This window comes from Kryptolebias marmoratus, linkage group LG10, assembly GCF_001649575.2.
Source record: "Kryptolebias marmoratus isolate JLee-2015 linkage group LG10, ASM164957v2, whole genome shotgun sequence".
NCBI lineage: Eukaryota > Metazoa > Chordata > Actinopteri > Cyprinodontiformes > Rivulidae > Kryptolebias > Kryptolebias marmoratus.
Window position 1 is genome coordinate 18,903,124 of NC_051439.1, and position 23,644 is coordinate 18,926,767.

The window sequence follows — 23,644 nt, forward strand, 5'->3', positions numbered from 1 at the left end:
CTGTATTTGTGAGAGTCTGGGCAGACTGTAAATGCCTTGGATTAAACAGTACTGTGCAAAAGTTTTTAACCAACTCTAGCTGCCAGACTTTCTTGTAATCTTTTAAAGTGCTTTGATGGACAGGTCCTCAGGCTTTTTAAAAGTTTCTCAGAGTTTATTTTGGTCTTCGGCTGTTTTTTCGCTCATTTACTGTTCAGGTTTTGTGATCATGGCGGTATATTGAGAAGTGTTTGCCTAAAAGATAAGGAAACTGGACAAGTAGAGAAAACAAAAATTTTTATCTAAAATTTGTCTCCAGCTGATGAACAGTAAATCAGAGACATGTCTTTAGGAAATGCCTAACAGGACCTGAGAGATGCATCATCCTGCAGGTTTTTAGTTACCAGCTCTTTCTTTATTTTTGATATTTTCGTAAATTTGACTAAAACAATGGGAACAAAATGTGTTTGTGTATCAGGCTGCTCATAACAAAGTACCTAAAGATTACATTTATATAGTTTTCTTACAATTTATGATCATCTTAAAAAACAGGATTTAATATTTTGGATAAATCTGAACTGTGATTACCCTTAAAGCTGAGTCTGCAGACATTTTTGAATTTATTTAAAAAAATGAATTTATTTTTTTGTGCAGTTTTCTGAAAATTTCAACCAAAAAGTTAGATTTTGTACTGTTAACAGTCTGCATACTGTTTAGCTTTAACGTTTATATTCTTCACATCAGTTCTGATAAATGTATTTGGTAAATGTGTAAATGGAGCTGGACGGTTTTTAACAAGGTGTTTTTTTACATCAAACAGCTTCAGAGTATTCTGGTAAATCCTAAAATCCTACCTTCATATAAGAATATTTCAAAGCTTTTATTCCTCTTAGTTTGTTTAAATAAATGATGGGTCACTGAGCTAAACTGGGTATGAGGCAGCCTATATTCTCTAATGGCTCTCTGTGTTCATAAATTCATGGTTTTAGCACAAAATGTTTTGTCAGTGTTTGCCTGATGGGCCCGAGACGGTCCCTTTGATTTCCTTTTTTTACAGACATGTTTGAACTGTTGTCTTTTTAGTAGTTTGAAAAGCAATGAGCACCTGCGCCTCAATCAGATTTTTTTTTTCACCTTTTTTCTTTTGCTGTTCAAGCGCTCACATGTCAGAGCAGCATATTTTTTGTATGTTTGTGCAGCCTGTTTATGTCGCATTTCAAAGAGATGCAGCAGCAGAGGGTGAATCCAGCATACGGATCAGTTTTAGCTCATGGTACACTGGAGAAAGTTATGAGAGAGCTGAAAAACCTCGTAGCCAGGCAGGAGTTTTTTGTTTTTTTATGACATGATCTATCAGGAAATTTTCATTATTTGAGCAGCTGCTGATAATTGTTTATATGGAGAACAGAAAAATATATTTTTAAATCAACAACAGAAACATTCAGTGTTTTATAAGCTCATTTTTACAGGACATAGGTCAAAGTTGGTGGGGGTAGATTTATTATTGTGTAAATGATGAGTTAGCATATTTATTAATATTCATTAATTATAGTTTCTTTTAATGTTTTTATAATCAAACTATTTTTACATATTTTAACCATTTATATATTAAAATGGTGGGCTTGATGAGGAACAGTGTGTCATAACTTTTTTTTATACTTTTTGAAATGTGTGACTTTAATCACAAACATTTTCCCCGTAGCATTACATTCAACTCTTTAATTTTTTCAGAAACATTGTTTGTTGAAATCTTCAGCGTGCTCTCTTTGTTTTCTTATGCTCATCTTAGCTTTTAGCTGTAGTTTTGCTCATTTTAGCTTTTGCTAACATGATCTCCTGTTCTTCATGTTTTATTTTAACAGTTCAGTTAACAATCCATTCTGCAACTAAATTAAGCAAAATCTTTTTAAAAATCCATCGCATTAATCCATCCATTCCTGTGTTTCTCTAGTTTCTGTTTAGATTCAAATTTGTAAATATTTTTACACCTTTATTACCTCCAGCAATGCTGCTTTCATAAATTGATACCAAACTCTGCAAAAGTTCATTTTAATTTCAGCCCGTGAGGCAACAAATTAGGAAAACTGCTTGAAGCGGTGAATAATTTTGCATGGTCCTGTAGTGGTGAAATATTTAAATGCGTTCATTGCTCTTCAGAAAATGTTTGATAAAATGTGGCAACTTGGTTTCTGGGTTAGATAATGTGACGTATTTTTCAGGGCATGTGCAGCAACATATGTACTGTTACATCAGAACATCCAGACCTAAAGTTAGATTAGGATAACAAGCATGTAGTCAGTTTTATGGCTGCTTGTCAGCCTGAATGTGTTGATGGGAAAGAGATTGCTTTGATCAGTATGAATCTTAACATGATTCTGTTTTTTTATGTCTCTATTGTTTGGTTGATTGAGCAGGCCTGTTTTAGGGAAAATTAATTTGGCTTCAGTTAAATTTTCTTCCTTTGATTGTGACTAAATGTTCTGTTTGCTCACTTTCTCTTTAGCCTTGGGAAGGAAATGTTTCCATTAAATCACACTGTCTGCTATGATTTGTGAGACATTCAGATATTTTTGCCTTTGGCTCATAACCTTTGTTCAGCTGAACAAGATGGAAACCACCTCTGCTGTTCTGTGCTCAGTATGAGAAAGGATTTTATTCAGAGTATTTTATACCGGAGGCCTGTAATCTGTTTTGCTACTTTTCACCTCAATGACAACAGGCAGCTTTATGGTCAGCCATCACTCTTTAGAACAATAGGATCAAGGGTCAGTCTGAGCCCTTCTCATGGCGAGAGCAGAAAATATCACTCCCAAGACGAGTCCTGCTCTCTCTCCACCCTTACCTTTTGGTAAAAATATCTGCTCACTGTGCCATTTTTGACAAGTAATCTAGTGCGGGCAGCTGCAGAGAGGGAGCCTGATGATAAATCTTCTGTGGGACTGAGCATGTTTTATGGGGTTCACGTTCATACGACTAAACTATGCTTGAGTGTTCCTGTAGAAGAAGAGCTGAATGTAAAGCAGCTCGGAGTAGAGGCCAGACTTTGAAGATAGTTGTGTTTACTGGTGGCTGTAAATAAAGGAAGCACACGCTGCTTTTTAAATATTAAAAGCCTAGCATAAATGAATGCATATTGTCTGCTGCCTTAAGGCCAGAGTTTTAGACTAAGATCGTCTGAGGTGGAGAAATGAGAGAGTTGTTTTTCTTTTGGTCAAAACTTGAAAGTAAAATTGTGTGCAAAACTACGTGATATCACAAGATGTTATGCTGAGAGTATGTGTTGTAAAAAACTCCACTACTACCTCTTCAAACTTTAGCTCAATATCTGTAAAATTGACAGAGTTAGAGACATTTTTTTGTTAGCTAATGTTGATTAACTTTGATTTTATGAATTGGATTAACATCAAATTGATCAGCTGTAGATGTGCATCCGATTTTTAAAAAAATAAATAAAATCCATCTAGTGGTTCATGAGATATTTTGCGAACAAACATGTAAAGATGCATTTGTGTAAAAGTTACAACTACAATCCTACGTTTTGATGTTTGAAAAGACATGACCTCAAATTAAACAAAAAATAATTATTATTTAAGCTTTTCTTTTAGCTAGTATTATTACTATATATTTACAATGAGGTTCAGAACACATAAAGCACATAAAGCCTTTAAAAGTGTGACCTAGAAAAAGATTGTGACCTAGACTTTTCATTTAAGAATGTTTTGAAGAAAAATGAGTTATTCTGTTGCTGCTAGTTTCTTTTTTTTAAATAATATAAAAGTCCGGAAATGAGTTTGAGAAGTTCCCAATAGGGAAGTTTAGGTGAAACATGACGTTCACTCCTGGAAGTGAATGAGATTTCAGAGACTATATATTCTGCCCACTGATCGATCATAACATTATAACCATTTAAAGCTAAAGGGAGAACCATGGTTCACACATAAACACAAAGTTCTGAATGTTTGAAGCATGAAATGGATCAGAGGTTCTGTCATTTCTGCAGCTGTGCAGCATTCTAAAATAAAAGCAAAGGTCCTCTTCTGGGGGAAAAAAAGAGTTGTTTGCACTTTAACATTTGCCTTTATGAAAGTGTTCATTTAAAAGCTATTTTTTAAAAGTAACCATTAAGAAATGACAAATTGCCCTGCACATTTAAAGACCTTTCAGCTGATAAAAGCGAAACAACTTCATCTGAAAGATAACAGGCTGTAAGAACAGTTTGGTACATTTTAGGGAAAACGTTGAATATGGAAAAAAAAATTGAGCATTCATGAAAAACGAAAACAAGGTGAAGATAAACCTTTGCAACATTCAGCTTGGTGAAGATCCTCCATGATCCAGTACAAAAGATAAACACAAGCTTTATAAAAAGTAACTTGTTTTAAAGTTTGCATCAGCTTTCAAGCCGACCTTATGACCCCGGCTGACATATTCTTTGTTGTTTGAACAGACAGATCTCCTCCAGAGCTGCAGAATACGTCACACAACTGTTCCTGATCAGCCTCTGTGGTCAGATCTGATCACTTTTTAAAATCAAACAGAGCTGTACAGATGAAACAGAGATTTATGAGCTCACTAAACAAGACTTTCTATAGAGACTGTTGTTGGAAAAGGAAAGACAGTCGGAAAACCCTAAACTGACGGGCGAGAAGTAGAACTTGAACTCACACAAAAAAAAGAGAGACAGGAGGTTCAAAACCTGCAGTGAACTGGAACTCCTCTTCTGTACTTTTTGTTGATTTTACCAAAAAAAGGGCACAATGTTTGTTTCTTTTACAAAAACCTTTTTCAAATATGAGAGTTAGACAATCTTTCGAACTGTTTAGGCCCCTCAAAACTTTATTTAGTCATGTTCGACTCCAAATCAGAACATTCATTTCTAATTTTAATGTTTTTATTGCATATCACAAGAAGCAAAAATGTTTCATTTTAGGTTTTGAACATGTTGACTTCTCTGGACAGCCTGGAAATGCAAGAATTAATGTGAACTACTACATTTTAAAAAGCTGACCTAAAAAAAACAAAAACCAAACTTGAAATACAGTATCTTGGGTTCCCACTATCAATAAAAATAAATCAGAATAAATGGATGAAGTGCCTGTCCATTTTCTGTACCATCCCAGTTTCATGTTTATATTCATGCACATTTCCTTTAAGATGAAGAAAATACAGGTTTACACTTTGGCCTGTCTCAAAGTTAAATCGTCTTGAGTTTTGCAGGTAAATCAGTGAAGCAAACTGCTGTTTGTGAAGACTAGAAGAAAGCAAATAAGGAATGCTGTTTCTTTTATTTTCTGAGGTTTTCATGGCAAGTGTTCTCACTATGTATTCATATGAAGTTTTCTTTTTTCACTGTGATTCATTTTCTGTCAGCCTGGCCCAATTTTATTCAATTTGAACGAAATGTGCTGCAGATTTCAGAGAAGCAAACAGAGTCGGGCATTCAGGATTTCTCTCTTCATGTGAGATGTGCAAAAATAAAATGACTTGTTTTACTTGTAGAAGAACATTATACTAAATTATCTTGTTTCTTTTCGGGTCTTAAATGTTGCCACAGTGGGATGAAGGAAACTTTAGTTTTGTAAATCACAGTCAGTTTGTCTGGAAGCTGATGTTGTAAAGCTTAAAAGTTGATGGAAAAGTAACCAGAACTCTACATGAATTAATTTTCAAGTTGCATGAATGTTAAACAGCTTAGTGAGACAAGCATTGCAGCACATCAGCTAAAAATTTCACAGTAACAACGTTTTTCGGATGTCAGCTTCTAATCGAAGGAGAAGCTTTTCCTCTTCGTTTAAAAAGATGCATAAAATCATGACCATGTTTGAAAACCTTTTTGTTTACTGGCTGAGCAGGAGCTCACTTTCTTTACTTTTGGTCTCTCGTGTTTTATTATTTATTGTTGGTGATATTTAATTTAAAAAAAAAAAAAAAAAAAGCATTTCAGATCTCTAACCGTTCATTTTCTGGATGTTGCTGAAATGTAAAAAGTCTTTTTTCACACGCTTGTAAACTACCAAACTGTTCTGGATGCTGTTTTTACACTTTTGGAGCTTTTTAAAAGTGCAAATGAAAGTGTATGGAGGTGCCTTTTTTATCTAAATTCATGGCAAATATGCTTCCATTAGCAGACACATTACTGCCATCCTATTAACATTTTCTGGGTGCAGTGATGTGCAGTTTTAATTTGGAAGATAAAGATTCGCACATTAATCATATTTAGTGTTTGTATAACTATGTCCTGCATGCTTATCTGTGGAGAACAAAAATGTATGATGCCTTACAGCGCATTTAAGCATTTATGTCCCCAACTTGGAAACACATCACTGATTTTTGATGATTCTTTAATTAAATCTTTTGGCCACAGTTAATTTGGCCAAACACTAAATTTAGCTTACTTTGATCTAAAATGTCCTGGATCTACATCTGACTGAAAATAAAAGCTGAGTCATGATGTGATAACAACAGGTACACAAACAACAGGACACAGAAGCCCAGATTCACTTAAAATATGTATCATCTGCTTTTTGTTCCAACTTTTGTGTATTCCCTGCTCTGTCTCAGTGTTGTATTCCTTAAACCTGCATTAGCAACATTTCATTGAATTGGAGAGGGAAACTGTCCTGGAAGGCATTTTTAGATCAATAAGTTACATTTTGCTCTATGTAATTCTATAATTTTCATTTAAATGAAATGAGTTCATGTATATAAAACTGCAACAACAAGACATTATGTACTTTTCTGGACATATTTCTTGTAGATGCAACAACGTCTGATGTTTATCACTGGGAAAACAAATTGAATTTTACCTTTCATGACATGTCTACCTTTGTTTCTGTGAATGCAGCAGTGTTTTCTTCTCCTGCTGGGCAGTTACCACCAGCTGCCTTCCAGGAAAATGTAAATATTTCATGCTAAATGTGTTTAGTGTTTTATGCAAAGGCGTGTTTAGGTGAATAAATGTGCAAAGAGTGTATTCTCGACCATTCTTGTTTTTGTTTTTTTAATTAGAAAAGAGATACTGATCTCATCCAAACTGTTCTTCTGTTACTTATTTTCCTTCAAGTTTTATGAAACTTCTCTCTTTTTTCACATAATATTGCTAACATGCAAACCAGCTACAAGAATAAGTTGCTTTTGTTTTGGGGTTGTTGTTTTCTTTTGTTTTCTTTTGACACGTCACGTATTTCATCACAGCAGTCAGTCGCTCTCTGCTGAGAGATTCCTCAGGCTTCAACTCTAAGGACGACAACTCATTCAGTTGTTATTTGCGCCATCAAGCAGCCTTCCCCCGAGATGTACAAAATTTAATCACAATACCCACATGAGGCGAGCGTGATTGGACACTGTTTTGGAAATATTCGGCACATCTCTCAAATGAGAGGCTGTAATTGGAACAAACAGACTGGCTGCAGAGATTTAATCAGCTGCGAGATTGGGTCTTATTCATTCTTCAAGTTGTTGTGTACGACAGAAAAATAACCCATTAATATGATTCAGTACACAGAGTGCTCGTTCATTTTTACGTCCATGTAATGGTTAGAAATAGACCTATATCTTTTCATACAATAAAGCATCCATAGAACTTTACTGCAGGGAGTTTATTTTAACTGGCGTCATATTAAAAAAAAAACCTATAGACCGGGCATCTGTGCTTAGATGTAATTTGTGTAGGCAATGATGCAAGAATATTTTTGAATATCAAAATTGCTTTTGCAGTGTCTGAATTAAATAGGCACTCACAGTGATGGAAAGCCTGAACGGTCACAGAAAACCAAATGTCTTCACAGGCAAAAAACTGTTTTTTTATTTGAAAATATGATCTCTGGATCCTGTTATTTATTAATAATTGCAAAATATTTGCACTTTGGTTGCCTTTTATTACTGAAATTAACAGTGATTTTTCAAAACTGAGTCATTTGCCTGTAAAAAAAAATGTAAACATTTAAGGGGATTTGTGCATAAACATAAAGCTATTCTCCCAGGAGCAGCAGAAATCATTTGATCGTGGATTTGTTCCTCATGATTGCAGCTTATGTAATTATTCATGCAGAATATCATTATGCTTCCAGCAAAATATTCTTAATCAGGCCTCATGTAAGACCCAAAACTCTTTGCACCGCAACCTTTTGTTATAGTTTTATTTGTAGTTAAGTTATAATGGTGATAGTTTTTAGGTTTATTTGACCAGCAATTTATTTTAAATTAAAATAAACATTAAATAACATTTAAAAATAGACATTTCAATCACTTTTGTACATTTTTTTCAAATATGTAACTGAAGAACTTCAGCAAAAGGTCTTTCAGCCCTAAAAACACACACTGACTGCAGAGAAACTGTGGCGGAAACAAAAATAACATAAAATGTCCTTCACAGTAAACTTCAGTCCATTTTAAAGTGTGAGTTCAAATCTTTTGAAGTGGGGTTTTGTGGAAAGGTTATGACCAGTTAACATCTTACCTGTTAAACAACCTCAGTTTGGCCTTGGTTCTGTTATCAGTCCGCACAGAATCAAATTTCTTCAAAGTGGATTGTTGCTGTTGGAAAATACACCTTCCTCAAAAAATAAATTATAGCTCTTGATGCAAATGCTACTGTACCTACCATTTGCAAACATAAATAGTGGCAGCAGCAGAAATGTTTAGTTTTTACTAGAATAAAGGTGTAATGTAAAACTGAAAAAGTATTTTTCACATGAACTGCTATAATCTTTTAGAGACTGAAGCTGTTTTGAGACGGCAGAAACACATTTTGGTTTTGTTAGGACTAGCTCTTAGCTCATCAATCCAGTCAGAATTAAACTCTTTTTCTTCAAAGAGCTATCCACAACAAGTAAGATATTAATTGTTCACAACCATTCCACTGAACTCCAGTTTAAAACATCTAAACTTTCCTTTTCTGGAAGTTTTAACCCAACCTCAGATGTTGTCTTTAAGCCAACCAACTATTTGTGGCTTTTAAATGGAAACAAACAGTGACAGAATTTTAGGTTTTATTGTTTTTAGTGCATCTTCATTCTGTAAGACTAACATAAATCACTCCATATGTTGAGAAATGTCATTGAAGGGCATAAGTATATCCAGAGAGCCGGAAATAAAAAATCTGTAGTGTGTCAAAAAGCTTTTTTCAGACGAGACAAGCAAAGTGTTCTGTTATTGCTCAACAATTTTCTCCTAATGTTTCCCTATTCAATGCTGGAGGTTACTTCAGGTTTCGCAAAAAGTGAAAACAGACGAAGCTCTGTTAAAGAGACTTCTTGCTGCTGCTTCGAATTAGCTCTTGGCCCTCATTAAAACCAAATCATATCGCATTCCCATTGATTTCTGCTTTCCAAGCTCTTTTCCAAACGCCCCCTCTCTCGGTGTTGGTTTGTGACCTAAACATATTTAAGCCTAGAAAACAGTTCTTTGATGCAACCAAAGGCTCAAAGTTTTCAAGTAAATATCACTATCATATTCCCTTTTATTCCCCAGTAAACATGCATCCTAAGTTCACCCTCAGCATGGAGAAAATGAACACTATATTTCACCTACTTAAAATTCACTCTTCTGTCATCTGTTTATTTGAAATGCTTGCATAGAGAAAAAATGTATTTCTTCCATAAAAATGGAAAAATAATATGAAAATAAAAAAGTACTCCAAAGTTGGCATCATTAGTAAAGAAAACCAGTGAATGCAACAAGAAGTAACAAGAAAGAAAAAAAATATTAATTTACAAGTTTTATCATATTTTTTTAGTACCTATTGACTTTTATGGACATTTTATGTTCAGTGAATCTAAAAAAAATAATTTTGACTTTTATGCTACAGCTCCAGTGCATTTTATATAGACAAAGATTCAGATATAATTCAATATAGTGTTAACGTACACACACACAATTTCCTTTTTGAATTTTTAACTTGCTCTGTCACATTTGAGTCAAAGCATGGAAGTGTTGCCAAGAAATGTATGAATCTTGGGAAAAGTCCTGCTTTATGAATGTAACCCATCATCACCCTGCTGTTTCCTCACAGGAATCATCCAGCCAGATACTAAACCTTCCTGTATTTTTTTTCCCCCTTAGTTTATAGATTTGACAACAAGCTAATACAGCTACCAAAGTAAATTTTATACCTGCAAGCTTGTTTACAGTCAACTCAAGTTGCAGCACTACGTTATAACACAATCTGCTCCGCTCTCCACACCTCATCTACAGAACGCAGCCTTCCAATTATGCTTTACTGGAGCCGCAGTGTTTCCATCATTCTCTCTGACATGTTCATGTTGCTGCTGCACCTCTTTCCTCTGCTCAGTTAATACCTCCACCATCCCAGCACACATATTACATTAAGTGATGAATACTTTATCTTGAGAGGAGAAAAAATTGGGGGAGGGAAAAAACAGGAAAAAAATGAAGGATTGGTCTTGGCAAAATTTGTACTCTTTAAGCAGAGTTCTAATTTTTTAGAGTGTTGTAGTTTATTCCTGTTTAGAAGATCCATGACGTAACCCTAACCTTTAGGGGGAAACTCTATGAACTTGGCATATTGATTCACTAAAAAGTTTGCACATTTTTGCTGATAAGTACTCCAGGTCCTTCCAGTTGAATAGGTACTACTTGTGTCCAACAATTTTTTAAATCGGGGATTTTCAATTGGATTGAGGTCTGAGTTTTGACTGGGTCATTCCAGGACATTTAACTGTTTCTACTTAAACTACTGGGATGCTTCTTTAGCAGCGTGTTTATGGTCATTGTTCTGCAAGAAGGTGAACCTCCATCCCAGTCAAATCTCTGGAAGACTGAGATTTTCTTCAAGGATTTCTTTGTATTTTGAACCATCCATTATTCTGTCAACTCTATCCAGTTTCTCAGTTCCCACAGCCTGATGCTGCCACCACCATACTTCACTGTGGAGATGGTGGAAATGTTTACAAACTTCAATTTTAGTCTCATCTGACCACAACGCCTTCTTGCCACATGTTTGGTGAGCCTCCAATTTGCTTTTGGGCAAATTTCAAACTTTTTTTTTTCTTAAGCCATGATTTTTCTTGGCCACTTTTCCAAAAAAGTTCAGCTTCTAGTGGTCCTTTGGGGAGATAACTCCCATCTCTGTAGAACTGCCCAGCTCCATTAAAATCATCTTTGGCCTCCAGAATGTTTCTTTAAATAATGATTTCATGCTTCCATGCATTTTTGGTGGACAGGTTGGCTGTGGTGACTTCATCTTCTCATTTCCTAATAAAGGATTTATTTAATCTCTGTGGGATGTTCAGGGTTTGGACTATTTATTTTTGACCCAACCATGATCTGGACTTCTCCACAACATTCTCTGGCCTGTATAGAGAGGAAAGTTCCTTGGTCTTCATGCTGTCTCTTGCTTATTGGTAGTTTTAAACACCACCAGTCTTTAGTGTAGAACTGGTGTTGATTCTTGGGGCTATTAGAACAGGCATAAATACTGAATACGGAAATTATTTGACTCTTAGATTGTCTACAGGGAATCTTATTTAACTAATTCTGTTTGTCAAAATAATGGATTGGATTGTAAACCTTATGGGATGAATACATATACACACACCCCTCTTCAATTTTTTTAGTTTTTGGATTACTTTAAAAAAGGTTGTTTTTTTTTCGTCGTCATTATTTTTGGAGTATTTTGTCTTGATCCATTATTTATAATTAAATTGAAAATCCATTTACATTCCAGATTGTAAGACAAAGTAAAAAAGAAAAATATTTTAAAATCCAATGACATGTTTCTGTTTTGAAGGACAGCAATCACAGCGAACAAAAACAGTGTTCAATCAAATTTATGTTTATGCCCAACAGGACAAACAAAAGGAAAAGCAAATGGTTTAATATAATAAACAAACGCATCTCTGTTTTGTTTCAATATGTCATTACACTGGTGCTTCAATTTGTCACCAACCTGCAGTCATGCAAGTGATATTTAGCACCACCAGCTCTGAATATGTGTTTCATTATCTCTTTATCACAGCGGGCACAGTCGATCTTTCTTTAGGTATGATTGTTCACCAAAAAATGAGCAGACCTTTGCCTTCTCACATATTCAGAACACCTTGTCCATTCGTGTCGCTGAGCATTTCCAAATGGGCTTGTAACTAAAACAAATGACGAGCTGGTGAGCTGATGAATATTCTTAAAAACTTGGTCCCTGGGTCTTAACTCATAGATGTATCCCTTCTTTTTCCATAACCAAACCAAAGTGACCCCAGTCTGGTCCAAAAGAATGGAAACTCAATAACATTGCTGACATCTCAGCAGAGCAGGCTCTTACAGCTGCAAACACACTGGCAGCCAGAACAATAGTACCAGTGACAGGAGAGTAAAACTGCTCATCATGTCGCAGCACAATGCTCTGCTGGGAAAATCCACATCCTGTTGTTTATGGTACATAGATGTTGCTTGGACTGTTCCCATTTCTCTACAGGAGAAGTTTCCCATTAGCATGACAGCGGTTGGTCCTAAATGGTCAGAGTAGTTTTAGAGGTAAAAGCAAACTTGGTCCACAGAAATTATCTCCATACATAATTAGGGATTTGCAGTACCTATAAGTTTCATGTAACAAAGAAAATATATTCAGACACTATTCAAACAGCTACTCTTTTAATCTCCTTCCTTGCAAAAAATGGTTTTATAATCAAAGTTGGCGGTAATCTGAAGAATAAAGTTTCATTTAAACTCTCTCATGCGTTTTACTTTCAAGTGAGCAAACATCTCTGCTAGAATGCAAATGAGTAATTTCATATCTATCTTTTGTGTCTTTATAATTGTCTGCTGTGCTCTGTGTTGGTACACTGCATGTCTGCTAAATATAGTGCTAAATGGACAAGAAGCAGAGTGTTTTCCTACACGTGTACATGTAAACCACACGTCTGGCATGTGACACGATAAATAAGTCAATTAGTGGGGGTAAACTTTTAGCCATAAGACGTTTCCTTTCGAGCTCAGGATTTTTATTTTACAAAGTGCTTTAATCACAAGCACTGTCACTCTGTTGGAGCAATTTCCTGTGGCTCTCTAAACTACCAGGTTGCAAAGTAATTGAGTTTGGGTCATAATTAAAAAGTGCAAGGAGCCATGTGATCTCTCCCCCCCTGACTCCCCCACCCAGCATGTCTTTTATCTTCGTAATAGTATAGTCGTTTAAAAAGACAAAGTTTTCATCACTGAATCTGATCATTTATAAGAGGTCTAGCGTGCTTTATGTGCCATGTGAGGTGCAGCAAAGAGCTTGTGAAATTGGATATGCAGTTTAATTTAGCATTGACAAGATGAAAAAAGGAATTGGTTGGAGATCAGTCATGTAAGGAGCTTCTTTGGAGAATGAACAGCAAAAGCTACATTAACGACAAAGACCTGAGCTGATATCACTTTAAATCATCTGTGCTAGTTGCACTGAGCTGAGCAAAATGATGCTTTCTATTATTTTGTGAGAAGAATGAGTTCCTACATGTCTTTCTGGTACCTTAAAGCCCTAACCCCAAAACTTCCCACCTCACAACTGCTGTGATATTTCAATCAGCACAGTGTCATTAGACCGCACTCCAACTGTGGAGCCGTAACTTCTGAATTATTCTGAACGGTAGGGGTGTGGGCGGAATAACCCATCTGATTGTGGAGCTGCATGAGGAAACCATCTCAGAGATCAATGTGAAAAGGTTATGATACAGCATATGGAGAGGTGTGGCTGACTGCTGCAAAGACAAGAAAGGAAATGAAATGATCACACACAGGAGTAGAAGACTGACAGACAGAAAGCAGTGATGAACATGACTGAGTTTAGGTGGGAGCCATTTTGACAATCTGTACACAACGATACTGCAACACAGTCTCACAACAAAATGTGTAAAAAAGAACAAAACTAAGTTTAAGATTTTGGAGATGAACTGTAATTTTTTATAATAGGCAGCACAACTTTCAAAGCAGCCATTTTTAGTGGGAGGTATCTTTTGTAACTGTTGCACATGTGTCTTCTGCAAGTAGGTCAGGATTTTTCACCAACTAAGATAAAAATAGATCATTTGTTTTAATGTACGGTAGTAAGGTTTACTTTAGAGTAAGTCATGTTGTTCCTTAATCTGGATCATGTGATTTTAGTGTACACATTGGCAAAATGTTATGAAATAGTTAATTTGGCCCACTTGAACAGAATCCAAACAATTTAAAGATTTAGAGAACATTTAAAACAAGACCTTTTTATCCATTTACAAACATTTCTCTGTACTTGACTAAATCTTTGCTTGGTTAGACTAACGAAAACAAAGATGTAAGTTTCCAAACAGAGAAATATGAGTCTTTGCTGAAGAAATCTAACATTTTGAGTTTGGATTTAACTAAAATTAGTATCGATTTTCATTCAGTATGCTTAATATTCTAAAGCCTAAACCATGGCTCCTCCTCTGGACCATCATCTCAGCTGTGATTTAGCACAGATTTGTGACAGTGCAGACGAAACATATGCAAGGACAACTTTAATTTAGAAGGTGAGACTTAACACACAGCAAAGACTATGAGCAAAAGGAAAAAACAAGACTTGTTTTAAATGCTCTGTGAGGAAATAGCTGTTATCCACAGTAGAATAAGTTCTCCCTCAGGCGCCAGGCAGACATAAAAATGTGTTTAATTCCTGGTGCAAAATCACTCAAATACTTCTTTCTTTTTACTTAAATTGGCAGTTGACCAACCAGCACATTATTATCTTTTGGGCTGGAGTCTAAACTGTGGATCTCCAAATTAAACACTCTGCTGAAGCTGCGTGAGCAACTTAGTCCCAATGTTGACGCCTTAGGAGAGTATTGTTGTTTAATGTGTTTCTACCAGACATGCCAACTATGCAACAAACTTGTTATCAAAAAGGAAGATAAAATCTGAAAGGGTTTTCCTTTTTTTTTAAATCAATTATCAGTATGCATCTAAGGTTAGCTGTTTTCTAACCTACCAGGAAAATAAGACAAGCCTTTCTCTGTATTTTGGTAGCATAAAGCGCCCATATTTTTTCGTTTGTTGTTGTTTTTTCCTTCAAATCAAAAAGCCATTCTGGTGCGAAAAATGTTGGCCACCCCTGTTTTATTGCCTTAACCTGACCATGGATCTTAAGTATAGATCTTATGGCTTGACCCTTTAATCATCAAATAATCTGCAGTGTGGATTCACTTGTTACATTTGATCTTTTTTTTTACTTTTCTGTTAAAGAATATTGATTATTCAAGCATATAAAGACCGCAGCTGTGGCCATAACCTGTGCATGTGATGTATGTAGATGTTTTTCCCGTCCTTCACAAGGTTAGTGAAGAATTTACCAATTACTTGTTCAGACATAAAAACACACAGTCCATGCCTCTCTGGTCTGCAGTGATTCAACAGATCATCATCATTAATCCTGGAAATGACTCATTCCTTTTGACAGCAACATGAAGGGTATCAGAATGAAAGTAATGTTACACAGGAGTTCAGCTCAGATTTGTCTTGTTGGGGGGTGTTTGGGCTTTCAGGGTTGCTATAGGTGCAAAATGTTTAAAGGCAATAGTAAAAAACAAAATACTTAAACCCTGAAACGGCCTTTTTTTAAAATGATTCTTTCTTTTCTATTCTTTCACATATTTTTATGAACAAAATGACAAAATAATGTATTCTGAAAATATCAAAAATGAAAGAAGGATGTAGGCTCTTGACTCTATTGCTTCACCAAGCAAATACATAAATTATTACTAACACAAACACTTATATGTCAATTTTGTCCAAATTTGATCAAACCGAATGTGAAATGTAACCATTCAGTTCAGTGATAGGCCAGTTGTTCTTCAGGTTATTTTGTGTTCAAATTAACTGTTTTTCTTGTTGCTTTTTTTGTGTGGTGCAGATATTTTTAATTATTCCTGAACCCTGATAAAATTGGCAGGAGAAATCGAAGCACAGATGGGTTGTGAACTGAAGCAACCTGCCAATCAGCAGTAAACAAAAAGATTCAGGAGACTGTTAGGTTTATTAAAAATATAATTCTTCTGGTTCATTGCCCCTCTTCTTCATTTTTGTGTGGCTCTGAGTGGTTTGTTTTGACCATAGAGCATCATTAAATATCTACACATACTCATGCAGAATATTTTCCATCATTATATCAAAAAACATAACTTGTTAGCAGAAAAACAAGTAAGGGTTGTTGGTGTTTTAGCTTACAGCTCACTGTTGGCTAATTTTATATATTCCCAAAACTAACCTCTTCTTAATCTTATCAGACCATTTATTCCATACCACAGTAAATATTACCCTATTTTAAGACTTTAATGGAAATCAGATCTGCTCCACCACTTAAGAGAATAGCAAACCTTTATAAGGACAGCAGAGCAGAGGGCAGCTGAGAGCATTTAAATATGGGTGTTATTGGAGACATGTCATTTTTGTGATGCATTGCTGTGCCGTACATCTAATACTGAGAGGTCTCGGTCATCTGTTTCAATCAACCTAAAGCCTTTCTCAATTTTCGTTATAGATTTTTTTTTTTTAAGCATCAGAACTTGTGTTCAGATGATTTTCCCTGTTTAATTTAATCTCTAAAAGTTTTGTGGAAAAATATTTTTAGTTTTGACTTAAATCTGACAGATTTGATCTTTGCATTCCAGTTTTGGCATGCACCAAATGTAAGTTTTACAGACCTGAAATGTGTTTATAATCAGTGAACTGAAACATTTTTTCCAATATGACATAATTGGTATTTAACTTGTAAGAAATTCTTCCTTTTTCTCATCCATTATTTTTCAAGTTTCTTCTCATTGACACTTACTCTCATAGGCCAGGCTCCTTTTATTATATTAATAAATAGCTTCTTTTTTTTCTTAGAGTTTGGGATGCATTTTCTTTAAAAAAAAAAAAACTACATAATCAGAATTTGCCTCCATGACATAGTTTTGCAGATCCAGCTTTTGAGAGTCCAATATTTGGACTGATTGTGTCCATTGTTCAAATTAGGACAATGCAATTCTCTTAATTCCTTTTTTACAGCAAGTAAAAATTGTCTATTTGTGGATAATTGTCATATGTAGTAGTAGACTAATGTGCACATTTGTCAGATAACTTTATTTGGCAGCATATAAAAGACAAAACAATTTATTAAAAATGGTATAAAGGGATTTTTAGCTATCAAAAAAAAAGTTCTGCAGTCAGTAAATTTAGGAAATTTTGTGAAATATTTTAGATAAATTTCTAATTTTGCTGGGTTTTTTGTGCATTTCCTTTTAGGCCTTCTGAAACTGTGACACTAAAATAAATCCCTGTGGACTCAGCTGCATGTCTTTTATCTTGTTTATTTGGTAGAGCTTGCTTTTATCCTCTGTAATTTGCTTTTGGCAGATTGATTCTTTTTTTTTTAGGTGCGTTGCACAGAAGTGTAAGAGAGACATATTCAGGTGAAACTCATCTGAATTCACAGCAGCTAAGACTTGACTTGGCCCTTGAGTGCAATCCTTGGTTTCAGTCTGTGAAATCATAAAAACCCAACTATTACTGTCCCGTAACCCAGTCTTAGTTTATAGGGCTCATAAAGCACCACAATGAAATGACTGCTGGACAAGCACATGTTGGAGAATAAAGCATATAGTGTTCTTCAAATGTGGCTTAAAGGGATTTCCCCTACACCAGATATAAATATAAATATAAATATAAAGAGAAAAATGTAAAGTTAATTTGAAAAATAAATCTTTAAGTGTTGAGTTCTGTCTTGAAATGACCGATTCTCCCTGCCACGTTGCGGTTTATCAGATTTTGTAGATGAAAGGCATTCAAAAGTGTGGTTTTTAGTTTCTGAAAGTAAAATTTATCCACCTGGGGCCATGTCGAGGCATTCTGTCTGATCTGCACTTTAGGTTAAACTGGTTGTGCTCTGTGCCTTTGACAGTCCCAATCAATGTGGCTTAAAAGAGAGATCCCCATCCAGCACAATCATAGCAGCCCCCCGAAACCCTCCCCATAATTCTTTAACCCTTCCAACCTTTATGTGAGCCTATTTGTTTGCATTATCATTTTCAATCAGCCTCACCACAGACATGGAAAAAAAAACACTTCTATGTATAACATGTGATCGAAACATATAACCTTGTCTCTAAAGGGTTAAAAATCCAATTACTATGTAAAGGAGTTTCCATTTCTGTTCTCCCTTCTTTTAGTTTTATAGCAGATACATTCAACAGGGTACTTGAAGTTGAATGTTTTGATTTAAAGCCTTTTCTTTTCAGTGCACTTAGGCTGGAGGACCTGAGGTAGATTGCTTTTATATCATTCTCCACATTTTGTTGACAACCTTCACATTATGTACTTTTTCACAATGCACTGATGTTATTTTGGTTTTATGTTGTGTAATTTAAATAAAAGTCCTCATTTTCATTTTACTTTAACTAAATTCTGTTTTGACCCAATTTTACCTGATAAAATAATAGTTATGAGCAATATTTTAATTTTGGAAGCATCGCTTAATGTAAAAAACATTCATTTTTGACAAGTGCTTTAAAAATCTGAGTTTTGATCAACTTCTGTACAAGCAAACATTTAAAATCATTTTCTTCAAGAATTCATTTCTTCATACTTCCAAGGAGACAGACCTTTTTGTGATCTTTAAATCTTTTTATTGATCAGTAGTTCTTCAGACTTTCTAAAGGTCTTTCAAAATTGTTTCTTTTTTAACATTGGCTGCTTTTGTACTCATTTTTGTCCAGATTTTTTTACCCAGTCATGGCAGCGTATTGTGCATAGTGCCTAAAATTTATAAACTAAATAAGTACAAAAGACGTGCCTGGCTTAAAAAAAAAAAAAAAAAAAAGAACTATCTGTAGCAGATCAGCTAGATGCTTTTAGGCCACTGTTTACAAATCATTTGCAAATTTCTCTATTTTTTGTTGCATTTGCAGCTCTTGTCCACTTGCATTTTTAGTGAGATTTTGAAAAACACAATTCAGTGTGGGGACTTTAAATATTTTGTGTTTTTTTTGTGTGTGTTCATGTAGACTTGTAACAAATCAGCCTATTTTATGCCTGCCCACTATGGCTTTATGATAGATTTTTTTTTAATCTACATCTGGATGGTTTTGTCTAAACTCTGTTGTTAATAAACCTTAACTACAGGCTGAAAAGGTTAAAGACTGGGAAGAAATGATAAATGAACAGGCTATAGTTAATTTAGGAGTCTTTAATCATGCTCATAATGTTCTTGTTTTGTATTTTGTTTGTCGTTGTCAACATTATCGCTGCCTAGCAGCATATTGTGGATATTTTCATCATTTTTATCGATATTTCTGCTTCTTGTCTAGACTGAGTTTTTTTGTTTTCCTCAAAAGAAAGACCTGACACAGGACCTGAGAAACTGTCTTTGTCATAAGATGCTGGAAACAAAAGAGCTGAAAGAATCTTTTTAAAATGTTTCTTTGTAAAGTTGTCTGTTGTCAACACAACACTGGTTCATCCCTTAAGTTAAGGAGCCTTTTTATCCCTGAATGATTCATATGTCAGAGTTAGGTGGTTAAGAAATTAACAATGAAATAAAAAGTCTGGCACAAAGACTGAAACTGAGAAAATGGACAAATATTTCATGGTTCTGGGTTCTTGATACACTCAGCACCATACATAGGATGATGTCATCTCTCAGTAGAAATCACAGCAGTAGAAAAGCATGAACACCTGGAAGAAAAACACAATTCTTCACTTATTTCCTGCTAGATGAGACTCGAAAGATAATGCAAACCAGAACACATAAGAAAAATAAGCCTTAATGGGGTTAGGAGAGAAGCATCCTACATCCTCACTAAAACACACAAACACACACCAAATGAAAATTAAAAGACCTACATTAGCCAGAGCAGTGGGTACTGAGGGAGCAGAAATGAATAGCATTATGAAATGAGAAGATTGCTGGTCTGAGCCGTTTTGTTTCCCATTACAGAGTAGCTTTCACCAAAGGTCAGGTGATTTTAAATAACCAACACTCCAATATGAGCCACAATAGAACAATAATCATTATTAGCATCCGCCTCCGGATTAGTCAAGTACACATAATTCCTGCACGAGGAGTCTTTATCATTCATATTCATTTATTTATATTTAGGACGGCTGTGCCTTGTGTGGTGTAATAATAATAATAAGATTTAAATGTTTGAGTGATGTTCTCTTGCAGCTCTGCTCTGATCTGCTGCTCAGTTTATCGGTCCTGTAAGGCGCCAGAAAAGATGCTAAAATAATTCATCAGGCTTGAATTTGTGAAGAATTTTTGCTTCATTGTAAGTCGATGAAGACTGTCTAAAGTTTTCGCTTTAAATAAAATGCAGCAAAGCTTCTTCAATTTCAATATATTGAGCACATGTTGCCCAAGCTGGTTTGTATCATTGCATTCATGTGTTATAGATTTAGGAAAGTCCAAGAGTGTTTAGTAGTTATCGCTCACCTCTAAAATGTGAAAAGCAGACAAAAATGTTTTTGTTTCTGTCTGTTACCAAAATCAGGAATTAAACATTGGATGTACCTCTACAACTGATTGAAGTCAGCACAGTTCAAGATGGCTGCCACAGCTAACTGACACAGAACTGGCTCTCACCCAGTCAGTTTGGCACATATTGAGCTAAAGTGTGATGTGGTAAAAGCTTAGTCATTCACAACACATATTCTGATAGCGATCATGTCTCACGAGATAACATCATTTCACCAAATTTGCTGTGACTGTGTCGTATCTCAACATAATGTGAGCTTAGCTTAAAACTCCAGCAAGAATAGTAGTGAATGATATGTATTCCTGTAAGGAATGGTAGGCCGTTAACCTTTAACTAACTGCATTTAGGAAAAAGAACCCAAGCATTCTCCCACAATTTAGACTTTTTATTTTTTTTTATCTTCCTGTTGAGGATTTGCTCAGGCCATTTCTCGTTTGACCCGTGACTGAGCTGTTAGTGATTTCACGGAGAGCATGAAGTACGTGTATTACTTAGTTGGCCAATCATTTCAAGGTTATCGAGGAGACAGTGGCAGCACTTACTGTATCTGGAGTTTCATTTCCTCTTTATTATGGGAAAAGGCAGGGAGCAGGTCCAACACTCCAGAGGTACTTGGTAACGGTGTACTTTGGTGCTGTAACATCACTCCCCATTCGGTCTGCCTCCTCTCTGAGTAGTGATGAAAGCGGGCGAGAGATGCAGCAAGAAGCAACTTGGTGAGAAGAAACTGGGCAAAGGTGAGAGCAGTGAAAAAAAAAGCGAAAGCCTGTAGGGTTGGAGCTCAGACGTTTGGGAAATCAGAAAAGCTCAGAGCCTGTTTGGGTTGTTGCAGCTTGTGTGCGTGAATGTGCATGAATATTTGCTGCTCTAACAAAGCATAAAATAAGCTCCACAGTAAACACAGACAGCTTGTTATTTCCCAGCACACTCGTCATAATTGAAATGTTGAGTTATGCTCTTAGTTTAACATTACCAACAGTTTGAAGCTGGTTAAAGCCATTACAAAAGATTGAAAATGGTTCCGTTTTAGTCCCTAAATAATTTAGTCAGAACTAAAAAAACTGCACTTTATTAACAAAAATGTTTGCAGCTTATTTGGTAAAATATATTTTTGAAAGGTTTGCAAATGTTTTTACTCAAATTACCAAGTTTTGCTTTTTAAAGCAAAATTGTTACACACAATTAGAATTGTGTTGGGGGATTTACCACGATAGAAAAAAAATGTTTAATTCTCTGTTGTTTAAATTTTCTTCATGACATCCATGTATTCTTGAGGCAAACAGCATCTCATAGATCTAGCTGCTTGATGTTTAACCTATTTCCATATTTTGAGGGCTTATTTTCCCCATTTCTTGTACATTTTTTATTTGGTGTTTACATATCTGGGAAATCTTTTTTCACTTTCTCCATCTGTACTGAAAATATTCTTTTAGATTTATATCAGGATTTTTCTTTAAAAGTTTGTCTTAGGCTATGCCTACATTTTGGTAAAATTTGTAAGCAAATTCATCCTTAATTTTCCAGATAATCCTGATAATAAAAGTATCAAAAATAAAAAAAAAAAAAACAGGAAGGTGAAAGGATTCTTTATCAGTCTTGAACAGTTTTATCACCACAAAAATACTTTACTACTTGAAACCAAATAAAGAAGTCAAATCAATGCTTTTAAAGTGCTGAATTTCACGTCAATCAAGTCACTAATACTTTCAACTAAAAGTACTTTGTAATAAGTTGAAGAAACTTTTCTAACTGATTAAAAACCTGAGTTTTTAATAAACTGTTAGTCAAAAACTTCTTTTTCAACCTCTGAAGAAAGCAAAAACATGAATAAAGAAAGTGTTAAAGTAGCTAAACCCTCCACATTTTGTTGAATACTGAATTTGCCTTTGCTCGTTTTTTAATTAAGATTAAAAACAAGATATCTGTTATTTTATATACCTAATACTTTAACGGGAGTGTTGTCCTGTAAATTGACTTTAGTGAGTCCTGCATCACATCAGTCTGCAGTTGTGACCTGTTTTTGGAAGCTGTGCTCAGTTTTTAAAAGCAGAGTTTGTTTTTCGGATTACTTGTGCATTGAAGCATTTCATGTGTTATCAGGGTTTCGTGACACCTTTATTATGGTAATAACTACTGTTATCATGTGCAGGTGGTAGGAGTTTGTGTGTAAAACTCTGATCAGGAGCATTTCTATGTCCAGGACAGAGCTAAGCGCTTATAGTTGGTGTCCTGACTTGTTACTGAGGGGATGGGCAGCAGATGGGGGGGAGGAGAGAAAGAGGAAGAGAGTGAGAGAGATTGTTGATGAGCTGCTCAGAGCCGGGCAGAAATGAATTCAATTTGCTTAATAAAATTAGGGCTGGTTGAACTGCTCAAAGCCAGCGGGTGGCAGAGGGAGGACAGCATTCACCTCCGGACTGCAGCTCTGATACACAACAACAACTTTATCTGAGTGTTGTTCCTCTGCCTCACACCTGCTGCCTTCGTGGCTTTCAATCGCATACAAAGGTCTGGCTAGAAGAGCTGTGCAGAGGCTCCACCAGACTCTGGATCATCTCAGAACCTGTTTTAGACCTATCAGAGGTTAGGTGGGCTATGCATCAGCAGACAAAGGAAGAAAGGGTCGCTCATAAAAAGGAAGGGGATGAGGACTCTCCCATGTCAGCTTCCTGTGAAGCCCTGGACAGTCCATCCTCTGAGACTTTAGGGAGACCGGCTGAGCTGGTCCAGACTACCCTGACTCCTGACCCCTGCAGGTGGTGTGGGTGTTTGTGTCAACCATGGTGTCTGCTCCTCGCACTCACCCTGCTCCTTCTTTCTCTCCTTGGCAGCTGGGCCGTGGTCCAACTCACCCTGGGGACCCACGAAGGATCCCCGTTTCGGGTCTCAGCCAGCTACGATCAGAGGATCCCACAGGATGATACCGCCATCATCGAGCCCATTTTCACCACCAACTGCACCATGCGTAAGTGACATTTTCTCTGCGTGTATGAGACACTGTTACCCATCTTGGGAAAACAGAAATGACTGAAGGCTCAAAACTGCCTTTCTGAAGATTAAAAGATGGGCTTTTCTATTTTTGTTGCTTTATTTTCTCATCTTAATATTGTGGAAAACAACAAATCCTGCTGCACATTTTTTAAACAACTGGAAGTTAAATTTTAGGAAATTTTAGAAATTAGAACAAATTGAATAAATTT

The 23,644-nt window shown here is 35.7% G+C and overlaps 1 protein-coding gene across 3 annotated transcripts in view; it reads left to right on the plus strand.

The window, feature by feature from the left end:
* alk (ALK receptor tyrosine kinase) overlaps window positions 1–23,644 on the plus strand; it is a 323,506-nt gene that overhangs the window by 228,532 nt on the left and 71,330 nt on the right. For all 3 annotated transcript variants that reach the window (XM_017426185.3, XM_025008021.2, XM_025008022.2), the window contains one exon: window positions 23,276–23,409. In XM_017426185.3, coding sequence (XP_017281674.1) covers window positions 23,276–23,409 — 134 coding nt within the window. The remainder of the gene's footprint in view (window positions 1–23,275; window positions 23,410–23,644) is intronic.